This window comes from Anser cygnoides, chromosome 9, assembly GCF_040182565.1.
Source record: "Anser cygnoides isolate HZ-2024a breed goose chromosome 9, Taihu_goose_T2T_genome, whole genome shotgun sequence".
Classification (NCBI taxonomy): Eukaryota; Metazoa; Chordata; class Aves; order Anseriformes; family Anatidae; genus Anser; species Anser cygnoides.
The window spans coordinates 2,789,061-2,810,391 of NC_089881.1; the positions used below are offsets into that span (position 1 = coordinate 2,789,061).

Genomic DNA, 21,331 nt, shown 5'->3' on the forward strand with positions numbered 1-21,331 from the left:
CCTCTTCAACCTTGCTGACAAAGGCAGAAGGGTACCAATTTGTTGGAACCTGTAGCTAGACAAACCTAATGTTGACATTTCCTGACCGTGAGGGCAATTAAATATTGAAATAGTTTATATCAGGAGAGATACTGGGTATACCTTTGCTTGGGCTTTAAACATGAGATTAGATATCCATTTTCAAGGCAGGTTTTAATTCAGCTTTTGAAGAAATCCAGTTGTGTGCGGCTAAGCAGCAACGCTTTCCTTAATATCAAATCCCACTGCAATGCAACATTCTAGGTCAGAAGCATTATCAGGCACTTGCAAACACTGACCAGAGAGCAAGACCAATGGTCTCTACAGTCCACTGAGTTTTTGCCCTTGTTTAGTCAGATGCTTACTGAAAGTTTTGTTTGGGTTCCACAGAGAGAAACAAACAAGTAACTCTGGTTGTTGTGAATATGGACATCTAGAGATTGATCATCAAGTTTGGGCTCCCTTTATCTTATCTGCTCTTACAGTTTGCACTTACTGCCTTACGGTTTGTCTCATTACTATTTCCTATTTCTCTGGAGAGGCAGTTTTATCTACACGTCTGATCTTTGTAGCAGTTTAATTAGTAGTGTGTATTTTCAAAAGTGCAATGTGAAGAAAACCACCTTGACTTACTATCAATAAAATAATGTATTTTCTTTAATGTGATGATGTTGAAAATGTAAAATGACAAAAAAAATCCAAACTTTTAAAATATTAATTTTAGAAAGATATCTGCCAAGTTCTTTTTTTAATTGTCAAGCACAGCTCTGGGATGAAAATAAAATACAATAGAAAGCAAGACTGCTATAGTTTATGGTCCAGAAAACTCTACAGAGGGCAGTTCTTTAGCACAAGATAAATTTATTTCATGTTGCTAAAGGTCCATTGGATGATTCCTGATGACTATAAAGCTGCCTACTTCTTTTCTAGTTGTGTGTCTAGGGTATACCACACCAAGACACAATGCTGGAATCATTTGGGATAGCTCCCTGTAACTTCCACAGGGGTCTGTCCAGCTTAGTTCCAAAGCAGCTTTCAAACTGCAAGAGATGTACCCTTAAGTTAGACCCAAATCTGTTTGTTTATCCTTAGCTAGTTTAAAACTGGGGCTAGAAGATATTTGATAAACTTGGGAGGACCATCTTCAAAAATATTTTGACTGAGAAATATTCTAGTTCATTGTACAAAATACCAAGAAACATAAAACACATTTTAATGAGGAAAAAAAAAAACACAAAGGACTTCCCACTAAAAATGATAAAGAAAATGTCTGTCATTGTGAGAGTAAAAAAACTACAGAAACAGTTCTTATGTTTGGTAGTTTGCCAGTGAATCAGAAAGGGCTGGTAAAAATACATTCATTGTGGAGAGCCCCCTCACTCTTGAAAAAACTCCTTTATTCACAGAGACAAGATTCTGCTCTCGTATATAATGCAACAACTCCTGTTAAGTCAATGGGAGTTGACTTGCATTACGCAGAGGAGACTTTTGGCCAGCATTTGTTTACAGTAGGAAAAAAAGCCTCTAACTATTGTTGAAAATTATTTCACTGCTTATTTTTAATACAAAGGGCTTGAAATGAGGAAAGCTCAATTTGTAGGAATTTCACTCCGTAACTATTAGGCCTTTTGTCCCTTTTATAACACAAGCAGTCAGAATTCAATTTCTTATTTTTCATGGATAAATAAAAGAGCTTCTTAAAGCTGGTTTGAGAAAAGTTTATAATAATAAGGTATCTTTCTTAATTGCTGAAGCATTTTTTCTCCCATTTTTAGCTAATACTTTGTCAGTGGTAATTGAGTGAGACACTGTTACTGACAAGGTCCAGTCTCTCCTGCAGGAGACCGGGGAAGTACAAGGACTGAGGCAGAAAAAGCAGCTGGGTGAGATGGCTGGCATTAGCTGATGCATAACTGCGACAGAAGCAGAAAGGGCAAGGACAAGTGGAAAAGCAGTAGAAGGAGGGGCTAATGTTGGGGGATGAAATACAGGAAAGGCAGGGTGAGTAGTCTGGGGCTGAAAATGGAGTTTAACGATGAAACTCATGTTAATTGTGCTGCTAAAAGGTGGTCCGTTCTCTCTCTACTCTGCTGTCCTCTCCCACACTGGCTATGATTTTTAGCACTGGTGTTCGCTTTGCCCCATGATGACCTGATTCAGAAAGCTGACCTGAAAAAAAACTAATCATACAAGTATAGTTCCCTGACTCAGCTCACAAGGGAGACCAGGGGAGACAGTCGGAGGAATGGGACTACCCCTTTCAGTAGCAGCCCACAATTAGATTGGCAGAACCACATCCTGAGTTCAGCAGGGGACTCAGGCAGCAATCCAAGGAGAAAGCCAGCATTGGCTAAGCCAGGAGACGGAGGCTGAAATGAAGACTCCAGAAAGATGAAGAACTTGTGAAAAATTGATGCTAGAGGGAATGAGAGGCCTGGAGAAGTGAGGTATGATCTGGAAGAAAGGAGACGGTAGAAAGCAATTGCAGGAGTCTCTGTCCTCACTGCAGTGCATTCATGTCCTGCCCCTGAAACTAAATTAGAAAATGCTAAATTTCACTATGCATTTACTACCACTAAACACTATCTGCAAAGGTTGTGATGCTAATTGTGAGCCCATGTGCATGTCTGATTGCCTTCTGTCATCACTGAAGATGACAACTTATTATTCTGATCAGTAATCTATGCATGCAAAAGGCAAAAGCCATGCGCATTAATTAACCTTATCATTAAAAATGGTGGTATCATACCAATGTGACAGTCTCATGATAACACTGACAAATCTGTAAGTTGTCAAAAATAGGAAAAGATAAATAATTTTTTTTTTTTTAAAAAAAGGAACTTTGAATGTCTGTAAATTAGAAAAATCCTAGAATTACAGTTCATATAGGTTGGTAAAATAAATAGCTAAAGATAAACACGAAAGGTTCATGACACAGCTGAACTTTTCCCCTAAAAGTGATACCTACAAAACTGAATAGCTTTGGAAGACAGATTTTCATTTAACATCTGTTTAGATATCTGTCACATGAAAATGTTAATTGTTTTTTCATTCAGTTTTCCTTCTGTGTCTACAGTTCTCTACTGATGTAAATTTAGTCTATACAATGCTGGTGGTTTGTGCAGATGACTGTGAAACACAATGCTACCCCTCTAATTTACTTAAGTGCTACTGAGAAACTTCTGCGATGGGAACTGGTATTTTCAGTTTTCCCAGTCCAATTTTCTTCTCCCAGTCAAGTCACCGATTCACTTAGTGATCCTGAACAAATCGCTTGATTTAATTGTATCCGTATCAAGCCAGCTGGATAACTAAGTAAAAAACATCTCTTTATTGAAAACCAAATCATATGCCTAAACTGTGCCTTCCTAAGGAAACAAACATGGGTGAGACTGTCCCGTTTTCCCTGGGGACAATCATGAGGGAGTGAAGCATTCCAAATTCATTTCAAAACCAAGAAGATGTGTTTAAGTTTGGTCTTGAAAGATGTTTCAACTAATCCAGTAATTAAAACTGGTTTTGCATAGAATAAAGGATCTTAAATATTTAGTAGCATATTACTGTAATATTTTTAAAGGATTCAGTATTTTTTAAACATGTTCATTTACATGTTCACTTCAAACAGTCTAGATCTCAACTGTTGTGTTTTTAAAACATCTGTTGGCTTAATGAATGCTTGTGATTCATAAGGCCTATTATTAGTCCTTCTGAGCATACATTAGCTAAAAAAATAGAGCAAGCTAGCTTTTATGTATCGTTTAGCAGAAAGTTCACTGTATTATATAAACCATTGCCCTGTAGTATTCCTTTAACTGATAAGAAATATATTATAACCTACTTATTCAGGGTATGTTTCATTTTATTTCCTAATCAAAATAGTATGCATTATATGCGATGGCTGCATCAAACTGAACTAAAAAATATTTAACCAGCTGGTATATAGGAACAGCTCTTGACTAATGTATTAATTTGAGGTTATTTACTAACTCTTTGTAAATATTTCTCCCACTCCATGAGAGCTAGATTTGTTAAAAGGCTAACCACTTTCATCTCTCATTAACCATAAAAGATAATGAAGATGCTCAGCATTTTTTCAGTAGTGTCCTGCATCCATCTGTTGTTGATTGATTCAATCATCGGGAGTACGCCTATAGCAAGTACAGTCATGGAGTGCCCACACAAAGTCACAAGACTTCTAGACTGAGATGATGTTAACGTTGATGCTACGCAATCAGTCTGTTTATTTATATGATTATGCAAGAGGAAGTTTGAAAAAAAGAGAACTTTTGAAAATGGAAAATCATTGTCAGCTTTTTTTTTTCTTTTTTTAACCAGTCTAACTGTGTGGGAATTCCACCATTACTCTATTTTTGGTCTGACTTTTTACAGCCTTTTTGTAAGATTACACTAGCCTTACAGAAAATTATTAAATAATTTTAAACAAAATCATAACCTCCTTGCAACTGATTATTTTGGTTTTTAAGTAGCTGTGTAGCTTTGAAAGAGCAGTAGATACACTTTGTCATCTATAATACAGTTTTATAAACAAATTTTATAGAAATAATATAAAAGAGGATCAAAACTACTAAGATCTCTATGCTCATTTGATTCTGCAGGCTCCTACAGGTTTAATTCCCAGTAAAAGCTACTGGATTTTCCCACAAGGGCTGCCAATGAAGTTTTAAAATTATTTCTAAATTTTATTTTGCAATTTCTCTCACTTTAGAACCCACACATATGACAGGCATTCCTTCTCTCCTAACCATAATGCAATTTAAAAACATTCGTTTTGCCTCCTACTACCAGACACAATCTTTTGAAAGTAAAACATACTTAAAATGTGACCTCTAGCTGTTCTCTATATACTCTAAGAGCAGCAGTGGTTTCTACCAGATGATGGTAAAATACAGGGTTTTAAATACATAGTGGCTCAGAGAAAGTTTTTTGCACATTTATACTTCAGATTAAAAACAAGAAAAATCCAGGCTCAAGTGCTCATGTAAGTAAAACTGCTGTGTCTTCTCCCCATTCTGTTCCCCCATGCCACCTCCTGGGATACTTCCCATACAGGAATAGTTTTTGAGTAGGAGGAACAGGAGTTTAGCCCACTGAAGAGTGTAAAAAAAAAAACTGTCAAAATGTAGTCTGTTTTAGTCACAGAGCCTATGAGAAAATAAATCTTTAACTACAAAAAAAATGAGTATTAAAAAAAACAACTGAAATATCCTACACTTTTTTTTTTTTTTGGCAATTTTATCCTGCTGTAATTGTAATGGGTACTTTGTTCTTATAATACCATCAATCTTCATTTTTTATTTATTTGCTAAACTGTTTGCTAACAGAAGAGAAGGTAATTTATAATAGAAGCCCATCTGCATAGCTTTGTGCAAACGTAATTGCATATTATAACATTCAGTCCAAGACATATTGATTATATGTGAGATCTATTTGTTAACAAATTTGGGAGCATAGAAATGGATTTTTATTTTTTTTTAAATAATGCCATAATCCAAATAAAGCAATGTACTTACAGTCATCCTGGTTCTGATTTCTTGTACAAATCACAGTGCAGTCTTTCTCTGTGTGGAGGAGGACAATTTATGAAGCTGATGAAGGAACTGCAGGTTGCATGTGCTATAAAGACTGGTTCTTAGTATTTAAACTTACACTGAACATAGTTGCTACTGCATTGAACATGACTATAGTTTCAAGGCTGCTGTAAAGCCACTATGCTAGCACTTCATGTCAAGTTGGACTACTGAAATTTGGCACATAGAATAAGGTTATTAACACCAACAGTAGAGAGGAATGACTGTTGTTGCCCTGTTGTGTATCTATAGCAGAAAAATACAGCGTTAATCACATTTTAAACACTGTAGTCACAGAAGAGGAAATTGTATTTGCATAGGGTGTTTTGGAGGACAACTGGCAATGAATTCACGTTCTTAACGTCACGTGTGCTGCACAGCAGATTTCTGGGATTCATTATATATTTCCCAGTGTTCAAATACAACTACAACAGGAACTACTCAACATCTGTCTTAAGTTTGACCTTGAAATACAATTATACCTGTTCTCTCCCCTTCGGTAATTTTCAAGTGGTTGAGACGATCTCAGAGAGACCAGATCTTTGTTGGTAACTTAAGTCACTACATCAATACCCACAGTGAAGTCTAGGTAGGGCAGCTATAATGTCTTGCATATACATGTTCTGTATTTTAAAGCATTCTTAGAAAAAGGCTTAGTTTAAATTTTTATATTAAATTAGGCCTCTTCATTTAATCATTAAGAAAGCCGGTCCATCTTAGCTACATATGCTGATCTACATATACATAGCCTTAAATAAACCAGAAGACAAATAAAGCCACAAATTGGAAGCTCAGTGGATGAATCGTTTATGCTGCAAAAGAACAGTCAATTATTCTTAAATTTTATTCTTGAACACAGACTTAAAAAATTCTAGATTTGGGGGAAGTCAGTCAGATTCAGGTTTTGCCATTACTGCCATTTTTTAGAATTAAAACACAAAAGCTGATTTTGTGTCTTCACTGCAATTCTCAGGCATGACCTTTGCAAATTTTGTCTTGCTGCAAAAATCATTATATAATTTTAATTTTCTGCATGGTATTTATTTACAAAACTGTGAGTATTCTGTTATTTTTATCATCATCTTTACATTTTAATTACATTTCATACAGATTTCTTATCCTGTGATTAAAATACAGGTGCAACAATAACACTAAAGTGTTAATTAAAATGGGGCACAGATTGCATTTAATTTATTCATTTGTTTCTGGCTTATGCATAGATTCTAAGTGTGTATTTTATCTAAATGGAGCAGAGCATCTGAAGGGAGCAGAGTGGCAGACCACCACCTTTGACTACCTTTTCTCTTATTCTTATTGCAGCCTTCTGAGGACACAGAGATGCCTGGAGAAGCAGCTCTGGTGCAGAGGGTGGGGAGGGCAGGCAGAGGCACAGCAAGCAGGGACCAATGGGCAGGAAAGCTAAAATGAATAAAATGGTTTGCTTACAGCAGGGAAAAGGCTCAGACCCAGACTTAGGATGTTTCTCTAGGAACTGAATAGGGAGCTCTGTAAATTCCATACAGATTAGGAGGCTGCTGAAAGTTGCTCCAACGGGAGGCAAAATTGAGTAGAGGGATTTATCCAGTAAGGCACAGCAGGCAGGAATTTTTTTGCAAATTATTATATTATATATACATATAATTATATTATATATTATATAATTATATATACATATAATATTATATGTTATATGTATTATATATTATATGTATATTACATTATGCATATAATATGTATTCATGTGTATAACATGATATATATGATTATATATATTACTGACAAGAGAAGATTAATTCCTGAAATTAATTTAGCCATAATTCTTCAGATAGTTTTCTCTATTCTGTTTTAGTACGTCCTCTATTATTTGAGTTCTTCAACAACACAGTTTAATAGCAGAAAAAGATCAGTAAGGGTCACCTAAAATCTAAATCCAGAAGATAAATTCCTGACAACAGATAGCTTCTAAATAGTCAAACATGATCTCCATTGTTTTTCAGTCGTACAGAAACTTTCCCTGTTATTTATGATATGATTATCAACTCTGGAGACAAAAAAAAAAAAAAAAAGAATCTCTTGTATTCTAACTTTGCTTTTGTAATACCAATAAAGATAAAATCCTGACATGCATGCTCTGCTGTTTCCTAGACATATGATTTCCACTTCTTTTAGGTCAAATCGTACATAATAAATCAGTTTCTACAGATAATTAGCTGATTAAGATTCCAATTAATTAAAAATAATCCTCCTTTCATATTACTCTTTTTTTTTTTTCTCCAGTCCAGTAGTGCTGGGTTCAGTATACATCTTGTCTTGTTTTTAAACATTTTTTTTCAGAATAAATCCTTTTGGCACCTGGAAACATGAAGTATTCCTTTACTAGAGCTCATAGCTGTTGCTCAAATAAGAAGAGGGACTATTTTTTTCTTAAGGGTACGTGCAATCCTAAACGCAATTCCTACTGCACAGTTACAAATGTTTTTTTCTAACTTTCTCTTTCATAAAACTTTCCCCTGCTCCAAAAAGGGTTGACATTAAGCACAAAGTAAACAAAAATGCTGCTGTCTGAACTTGAAGCAGCAGAATAGCCTTCAAGAAATCCGTAGGGTATCACTTAGAATTATACAGATAAGCATCTGTGCCCACAAAGACTCTTGTAATAAAAAGATTTTTTAATTGAGTTCTACTGAGCACGAATATTGTGCTCTCAAGCTGTTCAAGTGTCTTTTTTTCTCCCTCTGTCACCCTCCCTATTGCTTTCCTTGTTTATATGAAATAAAAGCCATTTAAGATGACAATAATATGTTTTCACTAGAAAAAAAAACTGTACAAAGGACTATGCAATAATCTTTAAATCATACATTAAGCAACTAAGAAATTGGTAGGTAAATCATCCTTCTAGAGATGAATACACAAAGTTCATTGCAGTTAACTTAGTGTACAGTTAGATGGTCTGGTTTTAGCCTTATGGTTGTAGGCTAAAAAATGTTTTTCAATTATTGTTGGAAAATACATTATTTTCTTTTGAATGGTCTATCTATTTTCATGTCATCTGGGTGACCCAAAGATATATGTTAAAGTCTGAAATATTGTTTCTTCATTCTCTATCAGTTCTGCTGGTACAAGCCTTAAATGCAGTCTGCTAGCTACATAAAGGAAAAAATAAAAATAAAAAAGGATTGTTCACCTGGTTTACTATAAATTAGAATCTATTTGCAAGCTTGTTAAAAAGATTCAAACAGCATTTCCTCTCTTGCTATTGTAAAAAAAATATATATATTCATTGTTCATTTAAAATAATAGCTTTTACAGAATGACTCTATTTTTTTCCTTACCGGAAGATTGCAGGAACAAAACACAATTAATGCATTTACTGCCATTCCTGATTAAAATGAAGATTTAAAGCCCTGTATATCCTGTCTTAAATTGATATTAAAATGTTTATTTTCCAGATAATGTCAAGATTATGGTCATTTTGGAATAACAGTTTATAGTCTGGAGCAACAGCTATTCCATGGGGCCCTGAATAACAAATTATCCTTGTGTCTATCCAGAAAAAACAAGGGTCTCAGAGGAGCTACCTGAGATTCAGGGAGAGTAGACAAAAACTGAAGATGTTTGTTCATAAAGCTCACTAATTACAACTTCCTCTCCTCAAAAATAATGATTTCCATTATTGTTTTAATTTATAATTCTCAAAATAAAAACTTTCCCTCTATTTCAGCTCTATGCTAGGGACTAAACAGGTACATTTACCTGATTGATCTCTCAATTAGTCTTGCATAAATGTGATTGGGACGAAAGGCTCAAGGGATGCACAGAATTTATGTGCAAGGGGTAAAGAGAAGATAATTTAATCACACGTCTGCTCTTGGCTTTATTAGCATAAAAATCTTGTCATACTGTCACGGATTACAGCTACATGGACTTTCTTTGACTTCAGACTTTACCACACATCTTTGCCTTCTCACTGAAACAAACACATGCAAAATATCTAAGAACTTAAAGTATCTTTGATTTATAGTCCACTTCTGCTTAGAGATTGCTCTGAAGTCACCAGCATGAACCCTGAAGATACAGTGTAAACTGCATCATAACTAATTCACTGCTTTGGGGGAAGGCCGAGAACTAATGCATTCAATTAATCTGGCTTTTCTTCTTCAAGAAAACACTTTGGAGGAGTTCAGTTGCTTAGATTCAGTAAATCTCAATATTTTTAAAAGAACGCAATATAAGGACTTCTGAAAATCAGAGTCATTTAATTCAACAGTAAAAGTGGTTAAATAGTTACTGTGTGGTACGAGATCAACATTCACAAAATCAGCAACTTTTATCTACTTAAGAGAAAAAAAAAAGTAAAAGTTGGTAATAAACCAGCTGAGAATACCCCAAACCTACAATGCTGTGTGTTTGCTGGTCCGTATTTACATTTGGAAGTGAATCAATCCATACGTTGATCAAATTCTTACAGTGGTGCCATTCTGCAGTCTGCTTCCCTCACTGCTGTTAGGGTCCCAGATGAAAAGGAGCTGCTTAAGACGAGGAAACTGCTTGTTGGCAGCCAAATAAGCTAGCTCGGTAAGAGATCAGGAGGTTTCAATCTCTTGGCAGGAAATCAAAGTTTCCTTCCTTCCTTTGTTTAAAACACTTGATCCACTATTCTCTGTACAAGGCATATGGAAAATTATAAAGACATTATCCATTTCTTTATTCCTTTCCCTGCTTAGAACTTGGGTAACATAAGAGTCCGAAGTAAGACTGAATATAAGAGTACATGTTTGGTTTTAGTTCTCATGGGCAGCAGATCAGCTTGAATTCATGAATTAAGAGGCCTTTTCATCCAGCATCTGTCACCACATTTTCAGTGACATCAAAAAGAAAATGGTTTGATTCAGTATTGACAGAGAGAGATGGGGAGGGAAACAAAAACGTGTTCACCACAGAGCTGTAAAAATGAGAAAAATGACCTGCGGGAAATTCAGAAAAGCTGGTATTTGAATACTTATCTACTGCTTGATTTAACAGCAAATTCTCATTATGGGATCTCGTCCACTGAGAGGAAAGCATGATGAACTACTGATTCTTAGAATGACAGACAACGTATCATTAACAGATTATTTGAGCAGCATATGAATTGTCTTTACCATTTAATACAGAACATACTTTGGAATTTCTTCTTCTACATAGCATGAAAAGATGCAGTTGTTCAATACAGCTATAGAAAATAGCTGCCCACATTTAAGTTGCATTATTTTTCTAAATATCAGGACTTTAAAACACAAATTTATTTTTTTTTAAAAGTGATGAGAATATTGCTGCTTGCACTATTTATTAAATAAAACCAGATCTGAGTATCAATAGATCTATAAATATCTAATAATTACACAACCTTTTCACAACCCCTCAGAGTTCGTACTTTTTAATGCTTTACCTTAAACTTTAATACTTTTGTGCAAGTGTGCTCTGACAGCTCGTTAGTTTGATGCTGGGTTCCAGATTTCAGCACCATCATTTTTCACTTTCAGTATGTTAGCAAGGGCAATCAAAAGTTTACATACTTATATGTGGTCTTGGAAACACAGCTAGCCTGTCTTAATCAAACACCCAGACTTAAATCTCTGCCTTTACTCTAGGCAGAAGGATAATTAAATCGGTCTCCTCAAACCTTACTTAAAATTAGGATGAATATTTATTTCTATGTGGATGCTCATTTAAATAGCTCGTACCACTGCTACAGTTTATTTGCAGGCAAGTAATTGTCCTAAGGAACTGATGGGAGGTAAAACTAGCCCCTTATTATTTTTCTGCTTAGGACAATACTCCGTAAACTATAGCCTATATATGTATATATATAGCCTCAATGTATGTTGATGTCATATTTTACATCTTTTTGGACATCAGTCCAAACAGTTAATTGTTGATCTCTCATTACATTTTCAAGGTGTCTCTGTGTTTGTTTTTTTAAACCAACTTCACCATGGTTTTGTGGTGAAAAATAGTCTCATATCTGTCTCCAGAAATGCATTAACAAAGAAATGTTAATGGGTGATAGAACAGAAGTCAGTCTGGAGGAAGGGAGGAAATAGATACCTTCAAAACAACAAAAAGGAAGATTCCCTGTATTCGTCAGAATAAACTTCTTTGCCTAATGACTGCTGTCAAACCAGCTTCATAGTTCTTGCATAATTAGGAAAGAATAAAACAGACTTACAAAACAGACACCATATTTGACATTTCTGTTCTATCCAATGTCTTTCTGCATAAGCTCAATGGCGAGTTTCCTGCTGTTGTTCACAGCATCCTGTCAGTATTATGTTTTGAGAATAGAAACAAAATTCTTTTGGGCTTGTTTACAAATTAGGCATATGTCTCCAGCTTACTACAGAGGAACAGGCTGGACTGATAATTAGTGCTGGTTGTTCTTGATGAACATGATGTAACTATTACTGTTAATTATAAAAATTACCCATACTTCTTACTACGAACTTAATTCCTTCACACAAGAAGTATACACAAACAGGAATGCTCTACGGGTCTCCCCATTTGGTACTGTTGCAGACATTATCCCACCAGTTCCACACTGATCATAGAAATATCAAGGTATAGCTCCACAGTCATTTTATCTGGACAAGTATTTCCTAACAGTCTGCCTGAGCTGACCCAGTGCATCATGCAACATGACTTTTTTCCCATCTTATTTCTCTGCACTTTCATATTCCTGAAACCACTTACAAACTGCACACTGATGACACCAGAAGCAGGCTCAAGCCCTCAGAAACAACCACCATGGTGATCAGACTCTGCTCTGTGTCTTCCTAAGAAGCCCAGGATATTGGAACGATTTATCTAGTAGTTGCGTCAATATATTTTCATAGAGGGACATGTAGCTAAGCACTGCAGGCTAGCAATGTAGTTAAAAGAAAGCTTTCATCGTTCCAGAGGTATTCAGAATAGCCAGTATTTCTGTGTGAATGTTTGCTGACAGGATTGTTCAACAACAAATCTGCTCGTACTTGCAGTGGACCTTTCACCCCAGCAATTCAAAAATCACGAGACACGTCTAGCACGTCCTATGTCATGTTTCCATGAAGTCTTGCAAAGCAAACCTAACTGAACATTCCTGTACAATAGCTGTTTTTTTTAAACAGTTACTCCACTATTGTTAACTGAACTACAAGTTATGACAACTGATACATCCACAGTCATCCCTTTGGCATTCTTTATAAAAACATGAATCACAGAAACATTCATCATGAGGAACTCCCATCATAAGGATACGCATACAGCGTGTGATTCAGTCTTGCTGTATCTTTCCACCCTGTTAAATACAGCTGTCAGAACAACCTGAATGAATCATACAGGCCAACATGTAGCTTTGGTAAAGATCATCTCTGATAAAACACATCAAAATTAATTAGTTATGTTTAGCTTCAAGTAATGTTTGTGTACTGAATAAGAAGGAAACTTTTCAGTCCCCTTAAACCAAACACTAATAGCACACCGTTGGTGTACATTAATCAAAATGCAAAACACTTAAAAGAAACTGGCCTACTAACAACATTCAGGCACTGAAAAGCATGCATAAAGACCACAAACAGGACAAAATAACTACTAGAACTGATTGTGCTTGCACTCAGTCAACAGGAAAGGGAGAAATTAACCACCGCAGCTGCCCCAAAGAGTTCTATTGCTTTTCCAATGACATAAAATATATAGAAGCCCTTTCAAAGAGACTCATTTTATTTCCTGTGCTTTTTTTTCCCCCCAAAGCCTTTCACCAGTTGAAGTAGACTGACTGAACTGCTGTTGACAGCTATTCTTTATGGCACTTTTTGTCTGTTCAACCTAGAGAATTAACATGAAGCTTCCCTGAAAGTTGGTGGCTTCACTCAGAACTGCGCTTGCTTTGTGTAGGCAAGAGAAGAGGATACAGATGAAGCGATGCATGTAAGAACAATATACCATGCCATATAAAGGAAATGAACTCAAGAATGGTGGGAATGGTACTTCACCAAGATGTCACCAGCTATCTGCACTCTTGCCATGGAAGCGGGTACTTGCACTGTAAGAGACACAGTGACACCCCCCGTGGTCTTGCCCTTCCTCTTTCAAAGACAAGAGATGCCTAAGAGACTTCTCTTCTCTTGTGAACACCGAGTATTTAGTCACATTTTGCAACTGAAAAGGGCTAACTGGTAAGAATTTTATACTAGTTTTGCTCAGGTTCAGACAGTTAAGTAAACAAAAGTCAGAGAAACACCAAACAATGATTTCCCCAAACACCGAGCCTGTCTATTTTTTAAATGAGATACTAGGTTTGGAATTATTCACTGTAATAATGCAGTGGCTAATTTAAAGAAAAAAATCAGATGTTTAATTGAATTTGCTTTCAATTTCTGTCCATGCATTCTTTAATGTGTCTATGAAGCTCCCTAAGGCTATCATAATGCAATGTTTCAAATGTACTCTCTAAGAAGAAATGATCATAGATGACCTTTACCCATAACAAGTTATGTGTCTCCTCATATAAAACGCCAGTAATTTCTTCTATCCATAGATATCAAAATTGATGGGTTTGTCACTGGAAAAAGTATGCTTTTCTTATAGTTAAAACAAAACCAAAAACAACAACAGCAACAACAAAATATACCATCAGAAATGGTAAAACCTTCATCATCCTGTGGTGCTATGAGCCACAGTTGCCAAGATCTCAATTCTTAATTTAAAGCCTATTATAGAGGAAAAAAACTACATATAATTAAAATATTCTTAACAACTGGTTATTGTATAAAGGAATTTAAATATTTTGATATTAAAAATCTAATGACAAAAAGATACAAGTGATTATCATAGCATAAAAGAAGCAATTTATATTTTTTAATGTAAATGAGATGAGCATTCTTCTCTTAATCGTAGATCTGGATATCCAGACCAGAAAAATGTTATATATATCATTAAAAGCTGTGAAAGCAACAATATTCTCAATACAGTATTACAAGCATTTTATTTCTTAAAAATGAATGCTGATATTAAAGGCATATAAAATCACTCATCATTTTATGGCTATATTGCATAGATGCATGTGTCTGCTCTAACTAGAAATCTCAGCTCAGCTCCATTTTTCTTTCAGTAGTTATTTCTTCAAATGTCACTATCTCAAATATTGGGTTTGGTAACAGGCTCTTAACTTTATGTTAAGATGCCTTACCTGATACTGAGGGCTACTAGAGGGCCTGGAAATTGCATGCAGGTTCCAATTATTAAATCCATTTCATACTGGCACAGAAAAGCAAACTACTTGCTGCAACACAAGGTGCTTATTGACTAGTTGAGCCCATGCCTTTACAACCTAAGGTATACAGCTAGAGCTTTATTGACACTGATAAATAATCTCTACAGACAATGATTTCATTAGGTTAATACTAAAACTCGTTTTGCCTCTTTGTGCTCAGTAAGATCAGTGGAGTAATGGTAAGGGTAACAGGAATGGTATCAAAGGAAGTTTGGACTTGGGATACAATGGAAAGCTTTTCCTTTTATATCCTCTCTGTGCCAGCAGCCTTTCTTCAGTGTTGGCTAGGGTACTTTAAAAGATATTCTTAGACAAACAGATTTCAAGCTGTTAAGAACCTCATATTTCAGCCTACTTCTGCTAAATTTATCAAGTAGTTCTAATAGTAGTATTAAGTAAAACAAGGCAGGAAAGACAGCATCATTTCTCCTGTAAAGCTCTGTAAAGACAATCACTACAAAGTGGCCAGGGTACTCAGTAGCCTTTCATGGATGGCATTTAATCCAATACAGTTCACAATTTAGGTTTTTAGATTGTATTAACACTTGAATGCATTTTATCTGCCTGAAAAAGAGGCAGGCAAGTGTGGCGCCACAAAACTGGCAGAGGACAAAAAAGGGAGACAGCCAGAAGAAAAGAAAAAAAGTGGTTTCAGAGCACATAATTTTCTTTTGCCACAAGAACTTAAGTATCTCACAAGCACAAAATTATTCTCCTCCCACAACTTCATCCCCCATTTTCTATCATAAACACCTATCTACATTTCTATCATAAACTTACTTGATAAATACTTTAGACTTAGGCCCTGATCCTGCACAATTGTACATACATTTTTAGTTTACTCATGTAAGTAGAATAATAGGCTTCGATAACATAATTCATCATAGGCGTAAATCTTTTAGGATTGCTGGCTTTGGTTTGTTAAGGTGAAGCAGGATGTTAAAAGTAACTTTGCTCCTGAAAGCATAACAAGGAATTTTACAGTGGCAGGAAGAAGAAAAGAACTATGCATTTCAAAGAGTCTTTTAAAAAAAAAAGCTGAAATTAAATTTTAAAAGATGCATTGAAAATGCTAACAGAAATACATTTATAACCTTTGCTCTGTTCTACCTCTTCACGGTGCAAATACTAATTGTTTGTGTTCTGAAATAGAGAATTTTAGAAAATTAAAACCAATAATGTCAATCTGACACATTTTTTCTGTAATACACTGTGCCAAACTGTGCATTATCAGACTACTGATGTGCTTCTTCGAATGATTTACAGAACGCTTAACATTACAATATCTCACTGATACACATGCTGCTGGGATTTATTGACACTATAACATTTCTAAAACTAAATAACAACGTTATGCACACATGATATCCTGAATTCACAAACCTCAGTGTTGTAATACATTTTGAAAATCCCAGACTTACAACAGCTGGTATCATAGAGGATATATGACTTAAACATCACATTACATTCTGGTTCTGTCCATACATACCTCTTTCCATATGGAAACATGCATCTATGGAAAAAAACAAAACAGTTATGCACTAGAAAAACTACAGCAGATTCGCACTACTGGTTTATGGCCTTAGAGGATTTGTGAAGTGGCATCTGTACAGATTTGAGAGGTGCACCAATTCAGGTCAAAAGCTTGCTGCTTGATGTTACTAGCACTATTAGGCCTTTCCTATCAGTAGTAAGTTTTTGTTTTTGATGTTGAAATACATAAATGATCAAGTTTTCTGTCTGATTCTTATACGAATAAATATATTAGCCTAATACCACTCTGTAAGAGCTTTTTACAGACAGAAGCAAGGAGAAAATCACTGGATGCCAGCAGTGGAAGCACTCTCCTAAATCCCTGATAGAACCACAAGGCTATCCTATCCTTCCTCTCAACCTCCTCTGCTTTTCACATTTTTTCACGATCATCCTTCTCAATTAAAAGCCCAAGTCAGAATTCAGCTTATGCTGATTTAAACTATTTGTCAGAAAGTCTCCTCAAAATGCAGACAATTATATCCTCATAACAATTCATGAACAGAATTATCCACTAATCCTAAGTAACACCCTTTTTCATGATTTTTCACTTGAAAATTAAGTATATAAGACACTGAAAAAGCAAATTTAAAAGAAAAAAAAGAACAATTCTTTTCATACTTAGTTCTTTCTACAGAAAATGAAGAACAACATAATGCATTACCAACATATTACTTAGCTGTGACTAAAGCACTTAAAATATTTAAAACTAAAGAGTTTTTGATTATTGCACCATTTGGGATGAGCTATTAGATTATAAATAATCTCTAAAGCTATGTGTTGCATTATAGATATGATGATTATAGAAGCCAGCATATCTATTGTTACTCCCATTTTAAAACAGATGTGGGAGTTCAATTCCAGTGTCTATATAAAATAAATCTTTGAGTTCAGGAGAAGGTTTGCTATATGAAAAATAGAAAATGGTATAAGCAGCCTCCAGGACTCCAATGACCAGAGCAGTTTCAACTTCTACTTTAGTCAGCAGAAACTATGGCTAGACTGATGACAGTAAACAACATACAGAATCACTTTTAGAAGTTGCTACAAAAAACTAACACCTATTTTCTTCTTACCAGAGATAATCAGTAGGATGCACCTCACAAGTAATACAATTCAACAGTAGCAAGTATTTGCAAAAATGCTTCTAATTAATTCAATTTAGGTTGTCATAAAATTGAAAAATCAAACAGATGCATCAAAATCTGCACGAGAAACAATGAACCGTTGTAGGTGTCAACTTGGTGAATATATTTTGTATTTGTGACTGAATGAATATTATACTAAAATATATTTATTGTAAAAAGCCAGTTACAAATTGCTTTAGTCTATTTACAGTTTAATTTATCACCAAAATACAGAAATACTATCAGGAAACCTGAAAAAGGTTGAAATTGATTGTCAAAAAGAATGTGTATTCACTTATAAATACATTTTCTTTGTATATGGTATTACAACTTAAAACAATAATAATAATAAATAGATGCTTTATTCAATTAAATTGGTGCAATCTTATCTTCACTTTGTTAAAATCAGCTTTAAGAAGAGTTTGATCCTGGCAGTCTCATTTCCTAGTGATCTGTAGAGCCTTCTTTTACATTTTATGACAACCAAACCATTCAAAAACTATCAGAAATTAAAAAAACAACAGACAGACTGGCTAGGCAGTAAGATTCCAAGTTTGACATGGTATATGAGCTCCATTGTCTAACTGAGAATATTCCTTGAAAATTAAAAAATCTGTCCTGAAAACTTTACAACAAAGAGAAAACATTAGTACAAATAACAAGAAAATAGAAAGAAAACCAATAAACGATTGTATCCAAAATGGAACAGTCAGTCATTTTCAAAAGGGGTTGCCTCTTCACTCTATTATTGCTTTTGGTATGTCAGAATTTCTATCATTTTAAGTGTTTTTAGAGAAATATGGTTCTTCATTTTGGTAAGTTTCCAATAAAACAAAAATATCCCCTTTGCTAAAGCAAAGGAAAATAATATAGTCTATAAAGCTGGTGGTCTACATAGCCTGTCAATGTCATATTACACTGATTGGTTCTTCTTAAACAGATGCACTGAGTTTCTGAAACTGTGTCAGAATATGGAAAGTTCTGACGTGGTTTCTACTCTTTTTGTTAATTTGTTAGTGTTAATTTATAACAACAAACAAACTCCTGACTTAGCTTCACCGCCATTTGCATAACCCCCAGAATCTACTCTGTTGGGATCGTTCAGTTCTTCAAACAGTCCAGTTTCAATAATTTCTTCCTGCCAGGGTATAGGGACAGCACCTGTCGCAAACTTTTTGAAGAACTTCTTATCTTTGTCATCAAACTCAATTCCTCGTACTTCAGAGAAGTCAGCAATGTCTGCAACATCTTTGGCATAGACAACAGATGGATCTGGCACAAATGGAGGGTCAATAAGATTTGCCTCTAGCCTGTGGAAATTTATTGTTTTGAAGAAGCTATGTTTTCTTGGGTCATCATCTTCATTTCTGCAATAAAGCAAAAGATTGTTAATCACTGCAATGTTTTGCTCTCAGGCAGATACAGGTGTCTCTGTGTTGTATATACGAGAATATTTTAAATTAAGGATATATATTTATATATATAAGTATATATATAGTGCCACGCAATCCCATTCAGATAGCTCAGGCATATTCAGAGAATGTTGCATTGCACAATATAAGCACATCTGAGAAGCAAAAAACATCCTGATCCCATTATTCATTACTCTGCATCTCAGGGTAAATTAGTCTGGGCAAGGTGCCGTGCAGGAGTCACAGTGCTGCTTCTGGAAGTGCACCAAAATACCCACATCCAAAGATACACTTTAACCAGAACTAAAGAGATAGAAGGATGGGGAAGGGAAGTGTTGGATTTACTGTTCAACAATGAAAGTCCAGTGGTTGGCTCTATATTAATGAGGTAAGAATATCTAGTAAATGCTAGACTGGCGTACACTGGGTTAATACATCTAGGGATTGACTCTGAGGAACAATGGTCTGAATAGGAAACTGTTGACAAATGATATTTGTGGTTTTAGCTTAATTCAGAGCAGCTACGCATTTACATCATGTAACTATTCTGCAAAACCCGGTTATGTAGCTCTAATAAACAGTCACAGCTTTAGTGAGTCTGTTCATTCAAGTGAACTACTTCTTATACATGAGCAAAGGTGTTCATAAATTATGGCATTAAAACAACTACGTGCACCTCTGTCACAAACATGGTCCTTTCTCAATAGGTTTAAAACTCAAGAATAAAATCCAGAAAAGACTAAAAACATTGTACATATGTACTTTAAGTGCACTTTAAGAAGAACAACTACAGGCCTCAAGCAGGACTTCTGCTTTAACAGAAACAGTGAATTCTTTCATTGTATAGAAAGGCTTTCATTGTATAGAAAGGCTTGTAGGATATTTTAAGGGTAATCTGAACCCCAAACGTATGCTCATTAAAGCATGACAAAGGACTGCAGCTTTAGAACTGCGTCCTGCCTGTAATGCAACTCTAGCATCAAGGCATACAAAGTTTGCATTTTGAATGCTACTTAACAGAAGAAAATGGAGGACCACTGCATTTTTTTTTTTACATCTATGATTTCTTTTTTTTTTTTTCCGTACTTATGAGTGCACTGGTCTTGAAAATGGTAATGTAAACTCATTTGTATTTTTTTTCTACCTCAGCAATCTATAGTTGCTAACACGTTGCCATTTTCTTTCTCCATTTTCTTATAAAATCATATACTTGGTGAAGTGTAAGCACTGATACCTTTCTAGACAATGTTCTATGAACAAAATGTAATACAGGCCTTTGTTTTTTTATCTTTACAAATGTATAGCAGCACCATGTAGAAGTAGTACATCTGCACATCTACAGAGAATCTTTAAGACCAGGTAAACAGAACAGCTTGCCACTACTGCCAGTTCCTCACAAGCTGTCCTGACATGCCCTGCTTATAACCAGGCACAGCTGAGATGGAACTACCAGCTGCCTTTTTCAGCTCCCTTGTTAGAAAATCATCATTTTGCCCTTCTGCTGCCCGCTTCCTCTGAGCAAGTCACCAGCAGCCACTAACAACTGCATGCCACCATGACTGAGATGCTAAATCATAGCATGAAGAATGACAGATACTGCCATCAAGGCACCCTGCACAAGGAAGAAATGACATTTTCAACCCAAAAGAGCTATATGAACATAATTATTCAACTGTAGGTTAAGCCAAAAGAGATTGTGACCTGTATATATAGATCAAATACAAATATCCTTGCAAAATCATCTTTTGGCTTAACTAGCCAGTGATAATACCAAGTACTTGTGCAGCCCTCCAGCCTGTTGAGATTTATTTACATTTGCTGTTAGCTTGAGGTGCATTCGAGTTGCTGCTCAAATTAATTAGTGCCCTGTGACACCAGTGAGCTAGTAGTGCTGACAATTCGATGGGGAGATACACTTGCAAAAAATTCACTTTATTTTGCTTTTCCTTTCTGTATCACAAACCAAAAAGCACTACAAGCTGGGGAGTGCTCCAGAATGGACTGCTGTGGTGTTTTTCCTCCTGATGTATTTTCTGACACCACCAGAAACATAAAAAGTTTGAAAACATAAAGCTACAGGAACGCCATCTACTGGAACCAACGGAGGCATCTTCCAACTAGCTCGAGTTGAACTTGAGCCCTTACTGTGTGAATTGCGTGTTTACATGACTTATATAGAAAAACCAAATGAGCTCATCTCAACTCTGCCGATTTTGTATCCCCCACAAAAACAGAAAATCACTGTACACGGAGGAAGATGTGGGCTTCAAAGATGCCAATCCCAAAAAAGCTGGAGTGGAGAAAAATGGTTACATTATTTCCCGAGTTAACCAATGACATTAAGTCTTCAATAAAAAAAGTAGA

The 21,331-nt window shown here is 35.4% G+C and overlaps 1 protein-coding gene across 2 annotated transcripts in view; it reads right to left on the reverse strand.

Moving 5' to 3' along the window:
• Positions 1-2,456: 2,456 nt before the first annotated feature.
• The window catches only part of GRK7 (G protein-coupled receptor kinase 7), a 41,889-nt gene continuing 23,014 nt past the window's right edge, over positions 2,457-21,331 (reverse strand). The window contains exons 4-5 of one of the 2 annotated variants that reach the window (XR_010833484.1): positions 10,002-18,922; positions 2,457-5,597 (exon numbers count right to left, since the gene is read on the reverse strand). Coding sequence is in view for 1 of the 2 variants with exons in the window: in XM_013181510.3 (XP_013036964.1) it covers positions 18,580-18,922 (343 nt within the window). In the remaining variant the exon portion in view is untranslated. Of the gene's footprint in view, positions 18,923-21,331 lie in introns of both variants that reach the window. The other variant, XM_013181510.3, reaches the window with a different exon arrangement.